Source organism: Onychomys torridus, chromosome 1 (assembly GCF_903995425.1).
Source record: "Onychomys torridus chromosome 1, mOncTor1.1, whole genome shotgun sequence".
NCBI lineage: Eukaryota > Metazoa > Chordata > Mammalia > Rodentia > Cricetidae > Onychomys > Onychomys torridus.
In genome coordinates, this window is record NC_050443.1 from 128,332,483 (window position 1) to 128,352,935 (window position 20,453).

The following is a 20,453-nucleotide window of genomic DNA, read 5'->3' on the forward strand; positions in this document are numbered from 1 at the left end:
GCTCTTTCAGAGGTCCTGAGTTCAATTCCCAGCAACCACATGGTGGCTCACAACCACCCATAGTGAAATCTGGTGCCCTCTTCTGGCCTGCAAGGACACGAACACTGTATACATAATAAATAAATAAATCTAAAAGAAAAAAAATTAAATGTTAAAAAAAAAAAGTCATATACAATGGCTGTTGGGTGGGATTTCCACTGAAAACTTATGTGTGTGTGCTTTTTTGAGACAAGGTCTCACTTTGTAACCCAGGCTGTCTTGGAACTATAGAGTCCAGACTGGCCTGGAGCTCAGTGATCCCCCTGCCTCACCTCATTGAGCATTCAGAGCACAGTCCTGGAACTGTCATCACACCTGTCTGAAAACCTGAAAACAACCCCTTCCTCTGGGTTACTTAGGAAATCCTAGGTCTGGTTCTAATCGAACTATCATGATCTTTAAGGAGCTGGGTCGAGGTTACCCCTTCTCTGTTCTCTTGGCCTGTAATGGGACAGGAGCCAGTTCCCAGAACTCGGCCCTGACCAGGTAGTCTTGGCATGATTAACCCTGAGTGCAGTGTCTGGACAGTGATCCCTGCTCTGCTGACTGCTCCCAAAGCCAGCCTTGCCCTCCTGCCTTCTTCCCTGTTGACCGAGAGGGTGGCCAGAACAAACAATGGGCAGTGCCACTGGCTCAGAGCCCAGGAAGCTCGCTCTCCTGAGAGGCAGGCGCAGTGTGCAGGGAGTTGATGCAGCTGATGCTCACATCCCTTCCTTTTCTTCTTTTTCTCCTTCCCCCTCCGCCACCCCACCCCACCTGGAGTGCTCCCTGCAGATACCCAGTGTCTCTGGGTTCACATCACATCATAGCCACCTTCCCGAAAGCCCCAGGATGAATAAATCAATTTCTTTTGGAACATCAGAAAACTTGTTCTTCCAAGGAGTCAAATGAAGATTCATTTCAAAGCTAGAAATCTGTTGGTAAATGATTAACTGGTGACTTTTGGGGAGAGTGAATAGAGAAAACGGGAGACATTCACTTTTTTGTTTTTGCTTTTGTTTCTTTTTGGTTTTTCGAGACAGGGTTTCTCTGTGTAGCTTTGCGCCTTTCCTGGAACTCACTTGGTAGCCCAGGCTGGCCTCCAACTCACATGATCCGCCTGCCTCTGCCTCCTGAGTGCTGGGATTAAAGGCGTGTGCCACCACCGCCCAGCTACTTTTTGTTTTTTTGAGACAAGGTATTATGTAGCCCAGGTCACAGATGACCCTGACTCCTAGGGGTTGGGGCCAGACAGTCTCAGAGTGTACCACCAAACTAACAGAAGTTTACTTTTTATTGTTCTACTTCTCTGTATTGCTTAACTTTCAAGGATTGGGATGCATGCAGCAGTACAGTGTTTATTTTATCATGTCAGAGGCCTTGGGTTTGATTCCTAGCACACACACACACACACACACACACACACACACACACACATACACACCAAAGACCTAACAAATACCCCTCATCACTATGGAGGCATTGATTTTTTTTTTTGTTTTTAAATGTCAACAAGGATTATCTGGTTTAGGATTATCTGCTGAGTACTTTATCTTATTCTTGGTCTCTGTTTAAGAAATAAATGTGTCAGATGGTAGTTGCGCACGCCTCTAATCCTAGCACTCGGGAGGCAGAGCCAGGAGGATCTCTGTGAGTTCGAGGCCAGCCTGGGCTACCAAGTGAGTTTCAGGAAAGGCACAAAGCTACACAGGGAAACCCTGTCTCGAAAAGCCAAAAAGAAAAGAAAGAAAGAAAGAAAGAAAGAAAGAAAGAAAGAAAGAGAGAGAGAAAGAAAGGAAGAAAGAAAGAAAAGAAAGAAAGAAAGGAAGGAAGAAGAAATGCTATTTATATGTAGATAGGGTCTCACTATGTAGCCCAGATTGGCCTCAAACTGACAGAAATTGCCAGTCATTGCCTCCTGAGTGCTGGGATTAGAAAGGTACGCACCACCATACCTGGCTCAATACATGTATGCATATGAATTTAAAATGAGTGAAACCAAATGTCTTGCTGTGGTGAACATTTGGGAGGCTAAGGCGGAGTTGCTGCACACATGAGGACAACCAAACCTATATTGTGAATTCCAGGCCAGCCTGGGCTACATGGTAAAACCCCATTTCAGTAAATCACAATGGACTGAGGGCTAGCCTAGGAGGTGACTCAGCCTGTTAAGTCACTTGTTACCAAGCCTGATGACCTGTTTGGTCCCAGGACCCACGTGGTGGTGGTGGAAGGAGAGAACCAACTCCAAGTTGTCCTCTGACCTCCACATGTGCATGCACACTAAATAAATAAATTAAAGAGTGACAGGCTCCTGTGTTTTGTCTTTTGAGTTACGTTTTTGACTTGATCCTTACTGTGGTATCTGGTGGCCTGGAACTCACTACTATGTAGCCCCTAGTGAGTGCTGGGAAACGAGTGGATTTTTTTTTTTTGGAAAGGTTGAGCCTATGACAGACAGTGTGCTCATGATGATGTCTTGTAGGGTTGAGTCACTAGGTGAGAGAGAGAGAGAGAGAGAGAGAGAGAGAGAGAGAGAGAGAGAGAGAAACATGTTAGTGGCCAATTCTCTGCTTTGCCTGTCTTTACATGTCCATGCCTGTCTGAATTTCTACCTACGGTTCTCCACCTTGGTGTGTCCATTGTATGTGTCTGTTGTCTATCACTCCCTGCTGTTACCTCCCTCCCCCACCGCCTGTACCCTGTGTGGTAACTGGACCTGGACACAGCCCCCAGGGCTGGCAGGAGACTTGCCTGATATTTTTAGCCTGTAAACATGTTTGCCATTTCAGAGGACAGGGCAGGGCTGGTCTCAGCACCAGCCCACTCATGATCTTGGAGCGAAGGAGCTCCTACCTCAGGCCAAGGTCTCAGTTCTCCAGCCTGAGGTCTCTTGGGGCATTTGGAAAGGAAGGGAAACTGGAGTGGGCAGTTGGGTAGCCACTTGCCAGGGAGGGTAGAACTCTAGGGAAGAAGAAAAAGGGAGGTGTGTGGGGAGGATGTAGCCAGAAGGTCCCTGCAACCCCATCATTAAGCATTTAATAAAATCCACATCTAGTTAGAAGTGGCTGTGGGAAATGGCTGTAAATGGGGGAGCTGAACAACTTGCAAATGGGAATATGGGGGAGGGGCCGAGGGCCAGGAGAAAGATTGAGGAGGCAAAGTAAAAGCTGGATTTTGGTTTTCTCAAGGTCAGTGGGGCGCGGTGGCGGCTCACACCTTTAATCCTGAGGGGCAGAGGCAGGCGAAGCTGTGAGGCTACCTGGGTCTAGCCAGTTCCAGGACAGCCAGGGCTACATAGACTGCTGCCCTCTAAACAAAACAACAAAACCCCTAAACAGCATGGGGACAGCGTCTGCAGAAGAGGTGAGCGTCCTCGTGGCTGGTCCAGGGGCTGCAGGCCTGACTCTGGTGTCGCTGCAGCTGCTGAACAGCACCGTGGTATGGTGCATAGGTGATCCCGGTTCTAGGGCTTGGGGTCTGAGTCTTAAAGCCAGCGTGTTTTGTAGAAGGAGATAAGAGGGCCTCGAGAAAGTCTGAAGGTGAGAAATGGGTGCGGCTGCAAGAAGCCTGGGAACCAAGACAGGAGGCTAGGGCCTGGGACTGAAGTGTCCCAGCTTTGAGCTTGAGAGAAAGCTCAAAGGTCTGTGTTGAGGCTGGAGGTCGAGGCTGAATCATCTGAACTTCTTGGCTCTTCCTGCAGAATGGGTTGACGCTGAATTCCAACTGTGAGGGTGAGCCCCTGCACTTGCGTGCTTCCAGGAATTTCTTGCCGGTGGAGACACACACTGATCAAACTGGGGTGGGAAAATCCAGACCCGGGATAGGAGCAATAGATGGGATAGGGGAAGAGAATAGACGACGCCTCCTCGTCCCTGAGCCCCCTCGCCAGTCTCCCCTCACCAGCCCACTCCCTGGTGGCTTCAGCGTTGGTCTCGCTCTCGGGTCCCAGCCCTGCTCGGGCCCCGCCCGGCCCCGCCCTCTCCCCACAGCTCGGGGCAGACCCGCCCGAGTTACAAGAGCCGCCTCCGCGCGCGGGGGCCCGGCCACTTGGAGCAGCTCTGCCGCGGGGACTGCACTGTCCGCCCTGCCAGACCCGCCCCGACTGGGGCTCGCCGTCGCCAGCAGTCACAGCCCTGCGACCTCGGGCCCTGCGCCGGCTATGGCTGCGTCCTGGGACTGAGCCCGCAGGTAGGGAAGCGAAGCGCAGGGTGGTGCGGTCTGGAGCTAGGGCACGGGTGGCCAGGGGAGGGAGGGACTCGGGCGACGTGCGTTTGCGGTAGTGTCACTGCGAGGGTTCCAACAGTTCAGAGCAAACCCGGCCGCCTGTGGCCGCAGGCGACGCGTCGCGCTTCGGGAGTGAAGCTCTCTCCCCCGGAGTTGGGGCACGAGTCGGGCTAAGTTAGAAAATCGCTTCGATGTGTGCTTTGATGCGCTTTGTGTTTTCCCTGTGGGCAGACTCGTCCCAACTGCTCTGCAGGGCGCAGCGTTCCTGGCCTGGTGGCCCCTGTCCCACCCCTTCACTTTGGGGCGGTGGCTCGGAGCGCTGCTGGGTTCCTATTCCATGTTTACTGGAAAAGTTTTCCGAGATCCCCGTCGCAGTTCTCCCGCGCCTCGGGCGCCCCTACACCGCGTACCCCCTCTGCTGTCCTTCGCGGCTCTCCACACCTCTGCCCCGAACTCCGCGTCCGGAGTCCCCTCCGCCCCACCCTGCTCTGTACCACCAGCCTCTCCCTTTCTGGCTCCTAGGGGCGCCTTCAGCAGCTCCCCTTCAGCTGCCCCGCCCTAGTCTTGCCCCTCGGTGTTCCCAGATCCAGAAGACTCCCTTCTTTCTCCAGGGCGTCGGAGCCTGGAAGTTTGCAGCGCGCCTCCCTGAGGGATGGGTGGGAGTCGGGGTGGGGGACATAATTAGGGAGATTCCTGCGCTGGAGTGGGCGGGGAGGGGGGCTGTGCGAGCGACTCAGTCCCCAGAACCTCCCTTGCTCCTTCTAGAGGCGGTGCTTTCTCCCCACCCCACCCCACTCCCAAACTCGTCCGGGCGGGATGGCCCCCGCCCCAGCGCCTGGCTAGACGCCAGCAGCCTGAGGAATGTAGTGGTTGGAGCCGGTGACTAATTCAAACCAGAATTCGTGGGGGGAGTGGTGAGGGGCAAAAGGGAGGGGGAAAGGGGCAGTGAGTAGGCGGTGGGGGCCAGAGCGCTGGGCGTAGGTGAAGGACTTCACTGCTCTCTCTGGAACCCTCCACTTTTGCTGTGTGAGCCAGCGGAGAGGGGGGGGGCGAGATCCTGCTGTGGGGTTGGAAAGGCAGCATGCTTAGGGTGTGTGCAGAGAGCTGTGTTATGTAAGGCTTTCCCATGCTGGGAGGGGATGTGCAGTGTGCAAGGGCCTGGGCCTCCTTTGGCCAGGAGCCCCTTGCGGTGCCAGGGCGGGTTTGGGGGGAACGCAGAACCTTGGTGGTGCTGGGTTGGCAGCAGGGCTAGCTGTACTTGGCGGTGAGCATTGGAAGACTCTTAGAGGGGACCTGGGGATATCCTACAACTCAAACTGAGCCCTGACAACAACGTAGAGTGTTAACGTGTGTGTGTGTGTGTGTGTGTGTGTGTGTGTGTGTGTGTGTGTGTGTTGTGCGTGCTTGCCTTCGCCCTCTGTCACTTCTGCACAGTCTGAGCACAGAAGATTGCACTATTAGTGCCTGCGTTGGCACCCTGGTTTGGTAGGGTGTGGCCCTGAGCGGTCTTCGAGGCCACGATGTGCTCCCGGGTGCTTGTATTCTCAGTGTTCCTGTTCTGGGGAGGGGATCTGTAGAAAAGCTTCCTGAGGTAGTTGGGGTTCTTGGAGAGTGACCTGGAATTCCCAGGAGAAAAAGGACCCAGAGGTCTACTTCTGTCCCCAGAACACTGCTGGACTCCCAATAAATGGTTTTGAAACAGACTCGTGTTAAAATTTAACCTCAATGAAAGGGATCATCATCTCCATGGCACCCCTTTTCTAACAGCAGCCTAACCTATGATAGGGGTTGGTCTGAGTTCACAGGATCCAGTGATTCAGCTGGGTGCCGTCCTCTTAGGTGTGTGTGTGTGTGTGTGTGTGTGTGTGTGTGTGTGTGTGTGTGTGTAGGGCAGACAGGAAGATGCTGTACGGAGAGAAGTCTAGGTGAATAGCACTGCTTTGGTTGTGCCCCAAGAGGGAAGTTCCTGGGGTAGGGTGGGTCTTTTTTCACTTTCCCAATCTGAATGAACCATTAGCTTCCTTCTCTCACCTTGAGAACCTACAGTGCCAGGCCTGCATCTGGGATGTAGACTGTGCAGACTGTGAGGGAGAAGGGAACCCCTCATTTAAGGGCACTTCCTTGCTCTGAGCTGAGACATGGGGCAAGGGAGTGTGGGAAAGGACCTGGGAGCGTGGGGGCTGAGCTAGAAAAGGACTGGGGCCCTGGGTGTTGATAGCGATGACATCTGGAAGGTGTCTGAACTCCTTTCTAAATCCCCAGTCCCTAAGAGGTTATGCAAAGAGATCTTGCTAAGAGAACCAGGACATCCAGGAGACATTCAAAGCTTAGTGCTGATAATATGGAGATCAGCACTGCAAAGGGTCTTGGCCTAGCACCCCACAGAGCTGAGGACTAGCCAGACATGGTTCAAGGGTGGGGCTCCAGGTCCAGGCAAGGACAGGAGAGAGAGAGTGAACTAAGGAGCTCTGTGGAGGAAGAGTAGAGTTAGTCAAGGCTGGGATGAGCTATGGGGCCCCGGGTCACTTCAGATCCACGGAGGCTCTGCCTACGTTCAGAGCACCACCACGCCTGACTCTTCTGCTCCACTTGGAACTGCCTGCTGTGTTCTGGCAGGGCACACCACTCTGAGCCTGAGGAGCTGGTTTGAGGAGTTGGGGTAAAGCTGTGGGAGTGGAGGAGTGTGTGGGGCACTGGGGTGTGGTCACTACCTTTTCCAGAACTTGGGAACTGCCTGGAGACAGACAAGAGAGGCAGTCTGGGAGAGCTAGTCTGACTTCTGAAAGGATCTTTGCCTGGATGCCCCCAAGTTTCTCTCCTTTGGGATGGGCTGACCACGTGCTTGTATTCACTTAGGTTAGAGGAAGGGAGGTTACACGTGGGCCTCAGCAGTGGTGAGTGTCTAGGGCTTTCGGCTCTCTTTGCCCCCTTCGGGCTTCAGCCAGGCTCTCAGGGACTGGTAGTTCTCTGGATTTGACCATTGGCTGCTTTCGGAAGAAGCCTTCTTGAAGATAGCATCATCCATACCTGAGTTTGTCCAAGAAGTGTCGGCCTGGGGGGTGGTAGTTCCACGGACCATTTCTGCAGGAATGTCTGGGTGTACTTTGATGAAGCCCCCCTTTCTGTCTCTGAGTTCTCACTTGGGGCTAAGGCTCAAATGATTTGTCTTGGGTCTGTCACTGCATTGCAACAAGGCTCATTGTTCCGCCGTGGTCTTGAGCCTCTACGTCTTTGAGTGAAGTTGGTGTTACTGCCTGTGAGAGGATGTCCTGTTGGCTGTTCCTGGGGCATGCATACTGTGCTAGGCCTAGATGTGTCACCTCCGTTGGCCTCCTGAGACTTGGAGGGCAGAGGCGACAGCTGTCAGTGTGCAGAGACTGCAGTTAAGGAATGAAGTAAGCTCCTTGGCCCTGTATGGATCCAGGCCTTGAAGTTTGTGTCCGGAGGCCTTCAAGAAGGATAGAGCAGCCTTGGGAGTACAGTCCCCACAGATGGAAGTCAGAGCAGCAAAGCATTGCAGAGCCTGTCAGGGAGCGGCATCCTGCCTGGTCCCTGGGGGCTGGAGCGGAGGTTCTGGGGGAAGGGGGAAGTGCCTGGAGCTGATCCTAGCTACGTGTCCTGGCTAGGCTGGGCGTGTGTGTATGTGTGTGTGTGTGTGTGTGTGTGTGTGTGTGGTGTGTAGCTGCTGCCTTTTGAAGACCTGGCCCTGAGTCTGTTCTCTACACGGCCTGACCACTGGGGGGCGAACATGCAGCACCCACCAGGGAGTTGGGTGGGGCCCAGGGTATATTCTAAACTGTAATCTACCCCCCAGACAACTCAAGATGCTTCTCCCCTTGGCTCCCCAACCATAGGACACTGCCCTCAGAGTTGGTGTCTTAATCCCAGCCATCTTGTCTAAGGCCAAATCTTCCTTGACGTTGTGGCCAGATAAGGAACTTCCCACTGGATAATATAACGCAGTCCTCAGTCCCTGTCACTAGGAGAGGTGGAGAGCCCCTTCCGGCCTCCTGGACAGGGGAAGGAGAGGGACTCGCCCTGCTGGAAGTGGGAACTTAGAGCTTCGGGCCCTGTGGCTTGTTCTAAGAGTCGGTGGTGAGGGCAATGTATGTGACCAGAGTAGAGAGCAGTGGAGGTGGAGATCGAGAAGCAGTCGTGGGGCCGGGGCGTGGTGGTGCACACCTGCCCCACCCCAGCAGAGATGGGCAGGTGGCTGCTTTAGAGGTCAGTGAACAGAACACCCCAGCACGATGGGGAGGCGGAGGCTAAAGTGAGGAGGGTAGGAGAACTTGCTCCTGGTGGGAGCTGTGGGCTGGGTCAGCACCGCCTTCTTCCTTCTGCGGCAGGTAGCATGGCCTAACCCTGGCAGGTGCACACACACACAGAAAGGAAAGTGCACACCCCAGGGACCCAGGGACCAGGAGACCAGGTGACAGGTATCTGCTGAGAGCCAATAAAGCTCACCCCCGAGGACTGAGCTGGGAAGGGTGGGTGACGAGGCCGACAAGGGTCTCCGTGTGCTTCTGCGTGTGTGTGTGTCTCCCCTTAGGTGTTTCTCTGAACATCCCTCCAATATCCAGGCCATCTGGGGCTTGTTGGTCTAATTCTTCCTCTTTGATTGTTCCCTCCTGAAAGTCGAAGGTGCCCCCTTCATGTCTACCTAAGTAGCCTCGAGCGCCTAAACTTGAGATATTCCTGTCTTAGTCCCTGGAGGGTTATAGGAGGCATGAGACACGAGGTCCACTCCTGTAAAGTTTTTTGTATTTGTTTTGATAGGATTTCATTATGTAGGCAAGGCTATCCTTGAACTCACTATGTAGCCCAGGATGGGTTGGAACTTGCAGTGAGTGATCCTCCTGGCTCAGCTTCTTAAGTGCTGAGATTACAAATGTATGCTGTTATGCCCGTCTCTGCTAAACATTTGTTTTTCTTGTTTTGTTATAAGCATGTTTTTTTGATATAAGTATTTTTTTTTTTTTTTTGGTTTTTCTATATAAGTATGTTTTTATGAACTTGTGTGTGCGCCCTCATTCTGTGGCACATGTGTAAATGTTTGAGGACAACTTACAGGAATCAATTCTCTTCTACTCTGTGGGTTTTGTTGATCAAGCTCATGTTGAGTGCTTGTCTTCACATATTACTCCAAGAGAAATCCAGAACTAGGTTCTGGGAAGTTCTGGCTTCTGTGAAGCCCGGGATGCCTGACCTCTGGGGACACAGCCTCAAAGAGACCCAGAAAGGTCTCTTAAATGTTGGGCCCAGGGTGCCTGCAACTCTGCCCAGGTGGGCACAATTGGGGAGGCTTTTCTCTCTTATCTGGTGGGTGCTTCCCTCTGGCTCCCACTCTCCAGCACAGGGCTTGCTATTGCGTATTTCCTTTCTGGTTCTTTCTCAGTGGTTTCTGTATCTCATCCCATATGTGTATTTGTGTCTTGGTCTTTCTGCTTGGGTCACGACTGTTGGATCGGGGCCTGTCTCCATATCTCTAAAATAAGGTTGTTAATTTTTTCCCCTCCAGGATTGTTTGTAGAGGAGATGGGATCCTAAGCATGACATGTCAGCAGCACAGTACAGCTCAGCAGAATTCTCTCTTAGCTAGTGATGGCGGGGTTTCCTTCAGCGTGCAGCTTTCTCTTCCTCCTTGGGGAGTGTTTATGACAGTCTGTCATCCTTCTGGGTGTGTCTCCCTTCTATGACTCTCCAACCCTTTGCTTGGTTTTGAGTGTCAGGGCTTTCCTTTTGGCCGAGGTCTCTAATCCTAGCCTTGAGTCATTATGTTCTTGGGATGGAAACTGCTTGTCCCTGGCCTTGTGTGTATAGCAGGTTAGTTAGGGCATGTGGGTGCTGCAGCGCTGGAGAGTTCGGCCTCTGAGGGCCTCCCTGATGCAGGGGAGTTCTTTCTCCCAGGAGTATCCCTATCCCGTTCTGTGTGCAGATTGTGCTAGGCAGGCCCACTGCCATGTGCCCTTCTAGTGGAGGCCTTATCTCCAGATTTGGCCCATTCAGTTACTGAGGCCCTAGGGCTTGTGACTCAGTGTGTGTGTGTTAGTTCCTGTCACCTAGACAAAGACAGTGGCTATCTGTCCCTGCAGCAGCACTTGCCCTGAGCTCTCATCTGTGGAGAGGAAAGAAAAGGCCTAGTGCCCTGGAGACAGAGGGGAGAGAATCCTCTTCTAGAGTCACCCTTGCCAGGAACTCTGCTTTTGGACATCTTCTGGATCTGCTCAGTATGGGCCCTCTGGGAGCGGTCGGGCACATGCAGAGCCTTGCTGCTGTGTGGATTTTTGTGGTTTTGAGTTGCAGGATGGGGCATTCTGTCATGGCGTTTGGTCTGAGCTGTTCTCCATCCCTGAGTCCTTTCTGTTTTTTACCCAGAGCACCCACCCTTACTGCCTCACTCTTTTTCTGTCCTCCGAGAAGCCTTTGGGCTTTGCCACTCAGCCTGCTTCTTCTTATCACAAAGGCTATCAAGCTCCTCTCCTGGGCCACAGGAATGGAGCTAGCAGATCTGAACTCTGGGGCTTTAACACTTCCCTAGTCTAGCCTCTGTGTACCTTCCCTTCCCTTCCCCATATGTGAGTGGCAGCCAGTGCTGCCCTCTAGAATGCCACTGCAGGGGAAATTTTGCATATCCTTGCTGTCTAAATACGGCAGTGGTAGCCACACGTGGCTGCCAGGCACCTGTAATGTGGCTAGTGGAACTACATTTTTAACTTCAAGATGGGTGTGGCACTATGCCTCTATAATCTCAGAACTCAGAAGGTGGAGGCAGGTGGACCAAGAAGTCTGAGGTCATTCTCAGCTACACAGCAAGTTTGAGGTCAGCTTGGACAATCTGAGACCCTATCTCAAAAAACTAAAAAACAAAAGGAGGAAAAAAAGACCCCACAGGGCTGGAGAGATGGCTTGGTGGTTAGAGGGAGTACTGTTCGAGAGGACCCAAGTTCAGGTACCCGGCACCCATGGGGAGCCACTCACAACCACCTGTAATTCCAGTTCCAGAGGGGTTTGACACCTCTGGCCTCATGAGCATTTGCACATACATGTGAACATAAACAATTATAAAGTAATTTAAAATTGGGAGCAGCCTGGCATCGTGGTGCAGACCTTTAATTTCAGCAATTGGGAGGCAAAGGCAGGCAGATCTCTGTGAGTTTGGGGCTAGCTTGGTCTACAAAGCGAGTTCTGGGACATCTCTGAGTTCGAGGCCGGCCTGGCAGCCAGGCAGCTACACAGAGAAACCCTGTCTCAAAAGCAACAACATCAACAATAGCAAAAAGAAATTTAACTATTAATGTGTACACATATGGGCCTGTGTATGCCACATATGTGGAGGCATACATGGAGGCTAGAGAGCATAGGATCCCTGGAGCTGGAGTTCTAGGTGATTGTGAGCCACCTGACATGGCTGCTGGGAACTGAACTCAGGTTCTTTGGAAGAGCAGCAAGAGTTCTGAACTCATCCTGAGTTATCGCTCATTTTTTCTCCCTAGGGGGAAAATACCACAATAATTTAATTATCTGCCTAAAATTGTTTTATTTTTGGCTTTTGGAGACAGGTTCTCATGTAGCTCAGGCCACCCTTAAACTCTAGATCTTTCTGCTTGCCCTCTTGAGTGCTGGGATTATAGGTGTGTATCACTATGCCAGACTAATCCGTTTAAATTTAAATAGCCATATGTGGCTACCTTGTTAGTAGCACACATCTGACCCTCTTCAAGCCCCAAAGGCTTGTGATGAGTGAATTGTGAAGAATTCCCCCAACCCCCAAAGACCTTTTTTTGGAGTTCCCTGGAGGCCTGACTTAACCTAACCATGTGGGAGGAGAGGGAGGTACATCTGAGCTTGCTACAGACTCCATTGTGGAGGACCAACCAAGAGCTGGGGCCCAGAAGCAGAAAACAAGGTCCTTCCCACCATGGCCTCACACCTCTCATGTGCATCCCATGCCTTTCAGGCCTAGATTTGATAAGAAGGGAACTCTTCCTGGCTGTGTCAGGATAATAGAGCCGAGCAGGGCCAAAATTTATAGCATGAATCCAGTGGTTGCTGTTCTCAGTGGTTGAGAACTTGTCTGCATTACTTCTCTCTGTAGCCTGTACCAAGGCCCTGTTGGTCCTCAGTGCTTTTGCATCCAAAGACCCTTGTCCTAGGGCTCAATCTAGAGAGGGGACACTGTGGGAAGCCCCAGCCCCTCTGGTACCTGGGGGCCTGGCCTAGGAGCCATTGAGTTGAGGAGGTTTTAGGCGTGACCCTGTGCATGTCTGGAGCTGTTGCTACAGACTGCATGACTCACCGTGGAAGGGGGGGGGGGGGGGGCCACTATGTGGGTGAGTGAGCTGGCTCTTTCTCCTCTGCTGGCTCAGCACCAGGATGTTCGGCTGAGCAAGGGGCCCTGCACAAGGAGGAAGACAGGGGCACTGGGGAAACCTGAAGGGGCGGCTTCAGTTCTCAGAGGTCCAAGCTAGAGAGGGTCACCTTCCCTGCTTCTGCCTGGCTTCTTCCTGCCAGACTGGCTTCTCAGTGTTGGTCGGGGGCAGGGGCAGAAGGTGCCAGTTCCAAGTTGGGAAGAGTCAGTATGACTTTCCTCCTAAAGTGGCCTCTTCTGCCTGCTGGGAAGGGAGGGGGTGTTTCCCTAGCTCAGACCTGTGCCAGCAAGCCTCTCTCCTGCCTGTGCTCACACTGGAACCAGCACCTGTGCTGTCAAGTAGGCTCATGATAAATACTGCATTTATGAGTTTGTCGAGTTTGAGAACAGGTGTGGTGATCTGGGGTTTAGCTTTGTGTTTATATTTTGTCCATGTTGATATCTGCCTGAAACTGGACCTGCTAAGTGCCATGGATTTCTAAGAGCCACAGTCCCATCGTCGAGGCCAGTTCTAGCACCTTGGATGCCCCATTTATATTTCATTGCCCTGAGAAACCTCTTAAGACCTCTGGAACATTGTGGAGCCCAGTTGGTCACACCCAGAGTCCTTGCTTATCATTTGAACCGGGACAGGCCTCCAAGTCTTTTAAATTTCCGTATCTGGCACAGGGAGTGCATTCAGTAAATGTCTAGAGGATGCATGAGTGATGGGCGGTAACAGCCAAATGCAATGTACAATTAAGTGCTGGGCTGGGCTGGGTTTGCCCCTGCCTGGAATCCTTTACAGTATCTGGTACAGACTTGGACATACAGGAGGTGAACAGTATGCATGTATTTATTGATTGGTTGACTAATTTCTGGATGTAAACAGTTTCAGGGTGGGGCTTTGGGCGAGGCTCACCACAATTTATAGAGTCCCTCATACAATTTCACAGGCATGCTTTAGATGGCTGGCAGTGCCATTTTGTGTGGGTGGCTATAATTCATCACTAAATCTACCATCTTTCCGGGTGCTTTCCCAGGGTACCTCTGCAGCTGATAACTCATCCGATGACAAGGAGGAATGCCTTTTCCTATGGGGTCTGGCTCCAGGCCCAGTATGGGCAACCACATGGGCCTTGACTCATCCCAGGCCTGAGCTGGGCTCAGCTTTACTTCAGTCTTTTGGGTTTGGGAGCCTGCTAGGTTGGGATTGTCTTTGTTTAGGCCACTGCCAGGAGCATGGCTTCTGGAGCTTCCAGCTAGAAAGGGTTCCCTTTGGTCCCGAGGGCCAGGCAAGAGATGGTAAGCTGAGTCACTGTCAGTGGGGTTGGGGAGAGCACTGTCTGTGCTTGGAGAACAGTCGCACTTGGAGAAAGTGAGACTCAGTGTGGCGTAGGGAAAGACCCACAGAAACAGGCTGGAGCCTGACATCAGCATCAACACTCCCTTTGTGTGCACTCCAGAGTCCCAATCTCTCTGCTTATAGCGTGATACCAGCTATTAAAGAGAACGATGCGTGTGGGTGTGTCTTAGAACCTCCACGGACCGGCTGCTGTCTTCTTTCGATCTGTATGGAACTCTTAACTGTTTCCATGTTCACAGTCAAGGACACATAGGTTCAAGTGTCCTTGGCAAGAGTCCTATAACTAGGAGGATGCAGCCAGCGGGGGGACCTGGCCTAGTTTCCTTTAATCTCGTTTTCTGTGCCAGCAGGCCTCAGAGTCATGTAGTTGCTGACTGTTGTGGGGACCTGACTGCCATTTTGGCCTGGGCTGGGGGAAAGCATCTCTCTTTCATTTGGGTGGCAGCCCGGTAAGGTTTTGAAAAGCCAAATGTGAGCATCATGATGGAATTTTTCCCTAGGTTGTGTGACCGAGATTCCCAAAAAGACAGAGACTGACAGAAGAAGAGAAGGAGGAGGGGCGGGCTCCTGGCAAGGCGTTCGCTCCTGAACAGAGTCCTGCAAAGGTTAGTCGGTGGGATGGTGCAGAGGGATGGAGGTTAGCATGGGGGATGCTGGGCACTTGATGTAGCATTTGGAACTGGCCTTGGGTGGGTCGAAGGGCCGGTTACCCCCTTTCTATATTCTCTGTTGTGCACTGGGAGAACACTCCCATAGTGGAAAAACATGATACAGATCACCCTTCTCCCTGAGGACCCCTCACTTGGCAGGTGAGCCAGGGCTGCGGGAGCAGGGACATGGCGCTTGGGTTCCATTACCTGGGTGTGCATAGCACCAAAGGTTCCTGGCTTTCTCATGCTCTTCTGCCTTCCGTGTCCCCCATGACCAGAGTTCTTGTTTCTTCCCCTCATCCCAGATGGAGAAGGAAGAGGAGACAACCCGGGAGCTGCTGCTACCTAACTGGCAGGGCAGTGGCTCCCATGGGCTGACCATTGCCCAGAGGGACGATGGAGTCTTTGTACAGGAAGTGATGCAGAACTCCCCTGCGGCCCGCACTGGGGTGGTCAAAGAGGGTGAGTCTCCCCAAGATCGTGAATGGGCACTGGGGGTGAGAGAGGTTACTAAAGGGAAGGGTGGGAGGCAGGAGGGCAGGCAGAAACAATCAAATGGCTGTGGGAGGCCTGGCTCTAACAGCATATGGATGGTCAATATCCAAGCCCTGTTCTTCTTTGCCTACTCTATGTCTTGCTTGTGAATCAGAGGGGAGGCAGTTATGTGGAGTCCTGGAGACCTTGTCTTCAGATCTGGTTCTGCTCCCCTTACCAACTCTGCAGCTTTGTGTAAAATAGCTGGCCTTTTAAGCTACTGTTTCCTCATCTGTACAATGAATGGGCAATACCGTGTCTGCATGATATTCCAAAGGAAAGTCAGTTTTAGCGTCTGCTAAGCGGTGCTTTCTTGAGACCTGTCAGTCTTAATTGATTGTTGCACTTCCTTACTTAGGGGACCAGATTGTGGGCGCCACCATCTACTTTGACAACCTGCAGTCTGGTGAGGTGACCCAGCTGCTGAACACCATGGGGCATCACACTGTTGGCTTGAAGTTGCACCGTAAGGGGGACCGTTCCCCTGAGCCTGGACAGACCTGGACCCATGAAGTCTTCAGCTCCCGTAGCTCCGAGGTGGTTCTGGTGAGTTCCTGGTGACCCACCTTTGCTCTGAGCTCCCCATGATCCTGGTGGCCTCCTGGCCTCAGTTCCCAAGCCTTCTGTCTCTCCTGGACCTCTGCTAGTCCCTTCTTGTTTCCTCTCTCTGTATTCTCTTATGACAGCTCTTGGCTGCTTTCTTTCTGATTCTGTTCTTACAAGTGTCATGTTCCTCCAGTCTCTTGAGATTGTGCCATGGCATGAGAACCCACTCAAGCAATGGGGGCTAAGGCACAGAGAGGAAGGTTGGCTGTGTAGCTAGCATTTTCCTGGTCCTGCCTGGCCCATGGTCAGGACAAATCTCTTTCACCTGCCAGTCCCGCAGCTGCTCAAACCCAAATAAACACACAGAGACTGATATTGCTTACAAACTGTATGGCTGCAGTAGGCTTCTTGCTAACTGTTCTTATATCTTAAATCAACCCATTTCTATCAATCTCTAAGTTGCCACGTGGCTTGTGGCTTACTGGTATCTTAACATCTTCTCATGGCGGCAGCTGGCAGTGTCTCTCTGCCTCAGCCTTCCACTTCCCAGAATTCTCTTCTCTGCTTGTCCCACCTATACTTCCTGCCTGGCTACTGGCCAATCAGCATTTTATTTACACAGAGCGGTATCCACAGCACGGCTGCTTTACTAGAGCCTTTGAACTGATTTCACTGGTGTTCAGCCTGCCTCTCTACATCCCACGAGTGAGTGCTTGTGGGAAATGCTTCTTTACTTCTCATGGCTTGCTTATTGAATACACCATGTATCCTCAAAGTGAAAGCAGACCCAAACACAGCCGGGCCATCAGGCTTCACAAATGCTTTCCAGTGTGCAAAGGCTCCTGGGAGAACCTCAAACAAGCAAGCCAGTGCATTGAAAGTTGAAGAATGAAGGGCCTGGTTGGAAAGGGTCCCTGGGACAGGTTGATTTGAAGTATCACTGGGTGGTAGAGTCTCTTCCTGGGCAGCACAGTGCAGGAATCTACATATTTCCTAACTCTGCCATGACCTTTGTTTACCAGAATTTTCTTCCAAATAGTTTCTCTTTTCCTCTTGTGATGTGACTGTCAGCCCCTTTCTTCAGCCCCCTGTGCTGTGCCCAGGAGGCTCTCTGGACCTCTGTTATGTTCTGAACATCTTGGGGAAACAGGCAACCCCACTGTTGGCTAGGCTGTGGCCAGGCATCTGCCGACTCAGGCAGGCTTTGCTGCAACCTCTGCCGGGCGTGTCTTTCTGCAGAGCGGGGATGATGAGGACTACCAGCGTATCTATACCACAAAGATCAAGCCACGCCTGAGGTCGGAGGATGGAGTGGAAGGGGACCTTGGGGAGACTCAGAGCCGTACCATCACAGTGACCAGAAGGGTCACAGCCTATACTGTGGATGTGACCGGTCGGGAAGGAGTAAAGGACATTGACATCAGCAGCCCTGAGTTCATGATCAAGATACCAAGGCATGAAGTGACTGAAATTTCCAACACAGATGTGGAAATCCAGTCTGGGAAGACGGTGATCAGACTGCCCTCGGGATCAGGGGCAGCTTCTCCAACCACAGGCTCTGCCATGGATATCCAGGCAGGTGCCATTTCTGCTTCAGGACCAGGGCTCGAAGGTGCTGGCCAATCAAAATTCCAGGTCACCGTGCCTGGGATAAAGGTGGGAAGCCCCGGCGTCAATGTCAGTGCGAAAGGCTTGGACTTGGGTGGGAAAGGAGGGATCCAAGTTCCAGAAGTGGACATTTCGTCTTCTCTTGGGACTGGCTCAGTAGAGGTACAGGGCCCATCCCTCCAGAGTGGTGATACTGGGAAAATTAAAATTCCTACCATGAAGATGCCAAAATTTGGTGTCTCAGCAGGCACAGAGGGCCAGATACCAGAGGCAGGACTGAGTGTTTCTGCACCTGAATTCTCTGTGGGGCATAAGGGTGACAAGCCAGGTTTGACCATTGGTGGTAACATCCAGGCTCCTAATCTGGAAGTCAGCTCCTCCTCTGTCAACACTGAGGGGGTTGGGGGGAAGTTGAAGGGTCCCCAAATCACTGGGCCATCACTTGAAAGTGACTTGGGTCTGAAAGGTACCAAGCTGCAGGGGAACATAGGAATGGATGCCTGTGCTTCCAAAATTGAGGGCAGCATCTCTGGTCCCAGTGTAGAAGTTGGAAGCCCTGATGTTGATGTTCATGGGCTAGGGGCCAAACTGAATATGCCCAAGATGAAAGTCCCTAAATTCTCTGCATCAGGTTCAAAGAGAGAGGGAGTTGGCATTGATGTGACACTGCCCACAGGTGAAGTGACCCTCCCTGGGGTCTCTGGGGATGTCAGTCAGCCTGAGATTGCTACTGGTGGGCTAGAAGGGAAGCTGAAGGGTGCCAAAGTCAAGACTCCTGAAATGATTGTCCAGAAACCTAAAATCTCTATGCAGGATGTGGACCTGAGCCTTGGGTCCTGTAAACTGAAAGGAGATATGAAGGTGTCTGCTCCTGAGGTGAAAGGTGGTGTTAAAGGTCCTCAGGTGGCAGTTAAAGGCTCCAAAGTGGGCATAGAGACACCAAACTTAGAGGGGACCTTGACAGGCCCCAAGCTCAGCAGCCCTTCTGGAAAAATAGGAACCTGTAAGATCTCCATGGCAGATGTAGACTTAAATGTAGCTGCACCTAAAGGGAAAGGGGGTGTAGATGTCACACTACCCAGAGTAGAGGGGAAAGTCAAAGGCCCTGAACTTGATGTCCAAGGCCCCCAAATGGATATCAATGCTCCAGATGTGGAAGTTCATGGCCCAGAATGGAACTTGAAAATGCCCAAGATGAAGATGCCCAAGTTCAGTGTCCCAGGAGTAAAAGGAGAAGGCCCAGATGTAGATGTGACTCTACCCAAAGGAGACATCAGTATTTCAGGGCCCAAGGTCAACATAGAAACCCCAAGTGCCAACATGGAGAGTCTGGGGGGCAAATTTACAGGCCCTGATATTAATCTGCCTGAAGTGAGTGTCAAGACTCCAAAGATGTCCATGCCTGATGTAGATCTACACGTCAAGGGCACAAAGGTAAAGGGAGAGTATGATGTAACAACACCAAGGCTTGAGGGGGAACTGAAAGGCCTCAAGGTGGACACTGATACCCCAGAAGTGAATGTTCGTGGCCCAGACCTGAAGATACCCAAGATGAAAATGCCCAAATTCAGTGTACCAGGATTCAAAGCAGAGGGCCCAGAAGTGGATGTGAACCTGCCCAAGGCAGATATGGACATTTCTGGGCCTAAGGTGGAGGTCAGTGCTCCAGATGTGAGCATTGAAGGACCAGAAGGGAAACTGAAAGGACCTAAGTTTAAAATGCCTGAAATGAACATCAGAGCTCCAAAGATCTCCATGCCAGATGTGGACTTACACTTAAAAGGCCCCAGCGTAAAGGGAGAATATGATGTCACAGTGCCAAGGGCTGAAGGGGAGATTAAAGTTCCTGATGTTGAACTTAAAAGTGCCAAAGTGGACATTGATGTCCCAAATGTGGATGTTCAAGGTCCTGAATGGCACATGAAGATGCCCAAGATAAAAATGCCCAAGTTTGGCATGCCAGGCTTCAAGGCAGAGAGTCCAGAAGTGGAGGTGAATCTCCCTAAGGCCAACATTGATGTCTCAGGACCCAAGGTAGATGTTAAGGCTCCAGATGTGAACATTGAAGGTCCTGAAGGAAAGCTGAAGGGTCCTAAGCTGAAGATGCCTGAGATGGATATCAAGGCCCCAAAGATCTCCATGCCTGATGTGGATTTGCATATGAAAGGTCCCAAAGTAAAAGGAGAGTTTGATGTCACAATGCCAAAGGTCGAAGGAGACTTGAAAGGTCCCAAAATAGATGTCAGTGCTCCAGATGTTGACATTCATGGTCCTGATTGGAACTTGAAAATGCCAAAGATCAAAATGCCCAAATTCAGCATGCCTAGTCTCAAAGGAGAAGGCCCAGAGTTGGATGTGAGCATGCCCAAGGCTGATATGGACATTTCTGTACCAAAGCTAGATATTAGTGCTCCAGATTTGAACCTTGAGGGACCGGAAGGGAAGTTGAAAGGCCCTAAGTTTAAGATGCCTGAGATGCATTTCAGGGCTCCAAAGATGTCTCTACCAGATGTGGACCTGGATCTCAAAGGACCCAAAATGAAAGGAAATCTAGACATGTCTGCACCAAAAATAGAGGGAGAGATGAAAGTTCCAGATGTGGACATCAAAGGTCCAAAGGTAGATATTAAAGCACCAGATGTGGAAGGTCAAGGCCCAGACTGGAGCCTGAAAATGCCAAAGATGAAAATGCCCAAATTCAGTATGCCTACTCTCAAAGGTGAGGGTCCAGATGTGGATGTGAACCTGCCTAAGGCTAACATCGATGTCTCAGGACCTAAAGTTGACATTGAAACCCCAGATGTGAGCCTTGAGGGACCAGAAGGAAAGCTAAAGAGCCCCAAGTTTAAGATGCCTGACATGCACTTCAAGGCCCCAAAGATTTCAATGCCTGATGTGGACTTAAATTTGAAAGGCCCCAAAGTCAAGGGGGATATGGATGTGACAGTGCCCAAGATAGAAGGTGAAATGAAAGTGCCAGATGTGGACATTAAAGGCCCCAAAGTGGACATTGATGTTCCAGATGTGGATGTTCATGGCCCAGACTGGCACCTGAAGATGCCCAAGATGAAAATGCCCAAGTTCAGCATGCCTGGCTTCAAAGGAGAGGGCCCAGAAGTGGATGTGAGCCTGCCCAAGGCTGACATTGATGTCTCAG

General features: G+C 51.6%; 2 protein-coding genes across 3 annotated transcripts in view; one reads left to right on the plus strand and one right to left on the minus strand.

The window, feature by feature from the left end:
* LOC118594502 (solute carrier family 22 member 19-like) overlaps positions 1–20,453 on the minus strand; it is a 703,508-nt gene that overhangs the window by 491,853 nt on the left and 191,202 nt on the right. The window lies entirely within an intron of this gene.
* Ahnak (AHNAK nucleoprotein) overlaps positions 4,067–20,453 on the plus strand; it is an 84,080-nt gene continuing 67,693 nt past the window's right edge. The window contains exons 1-4 of the mRNA XM_036204722.1: positions 4,067–4,209; positions 14,459–14,563; positions 14,914–15,070; positions 15,501–15,688. Coding sequence (XP_036060615.1) covers positions 14,914–15,070; positions 15,501–15,688 — 345 coding nt within the window. The 5' untranslated portion in view covers positions 4,067–4,209; positions 14,459–14,563. The remainder of the gene's footprint in view (positions 4,210–14,458; positions 14,564–14,913; positions 15,071–15,500; positions 15,689–20,453) is intronic.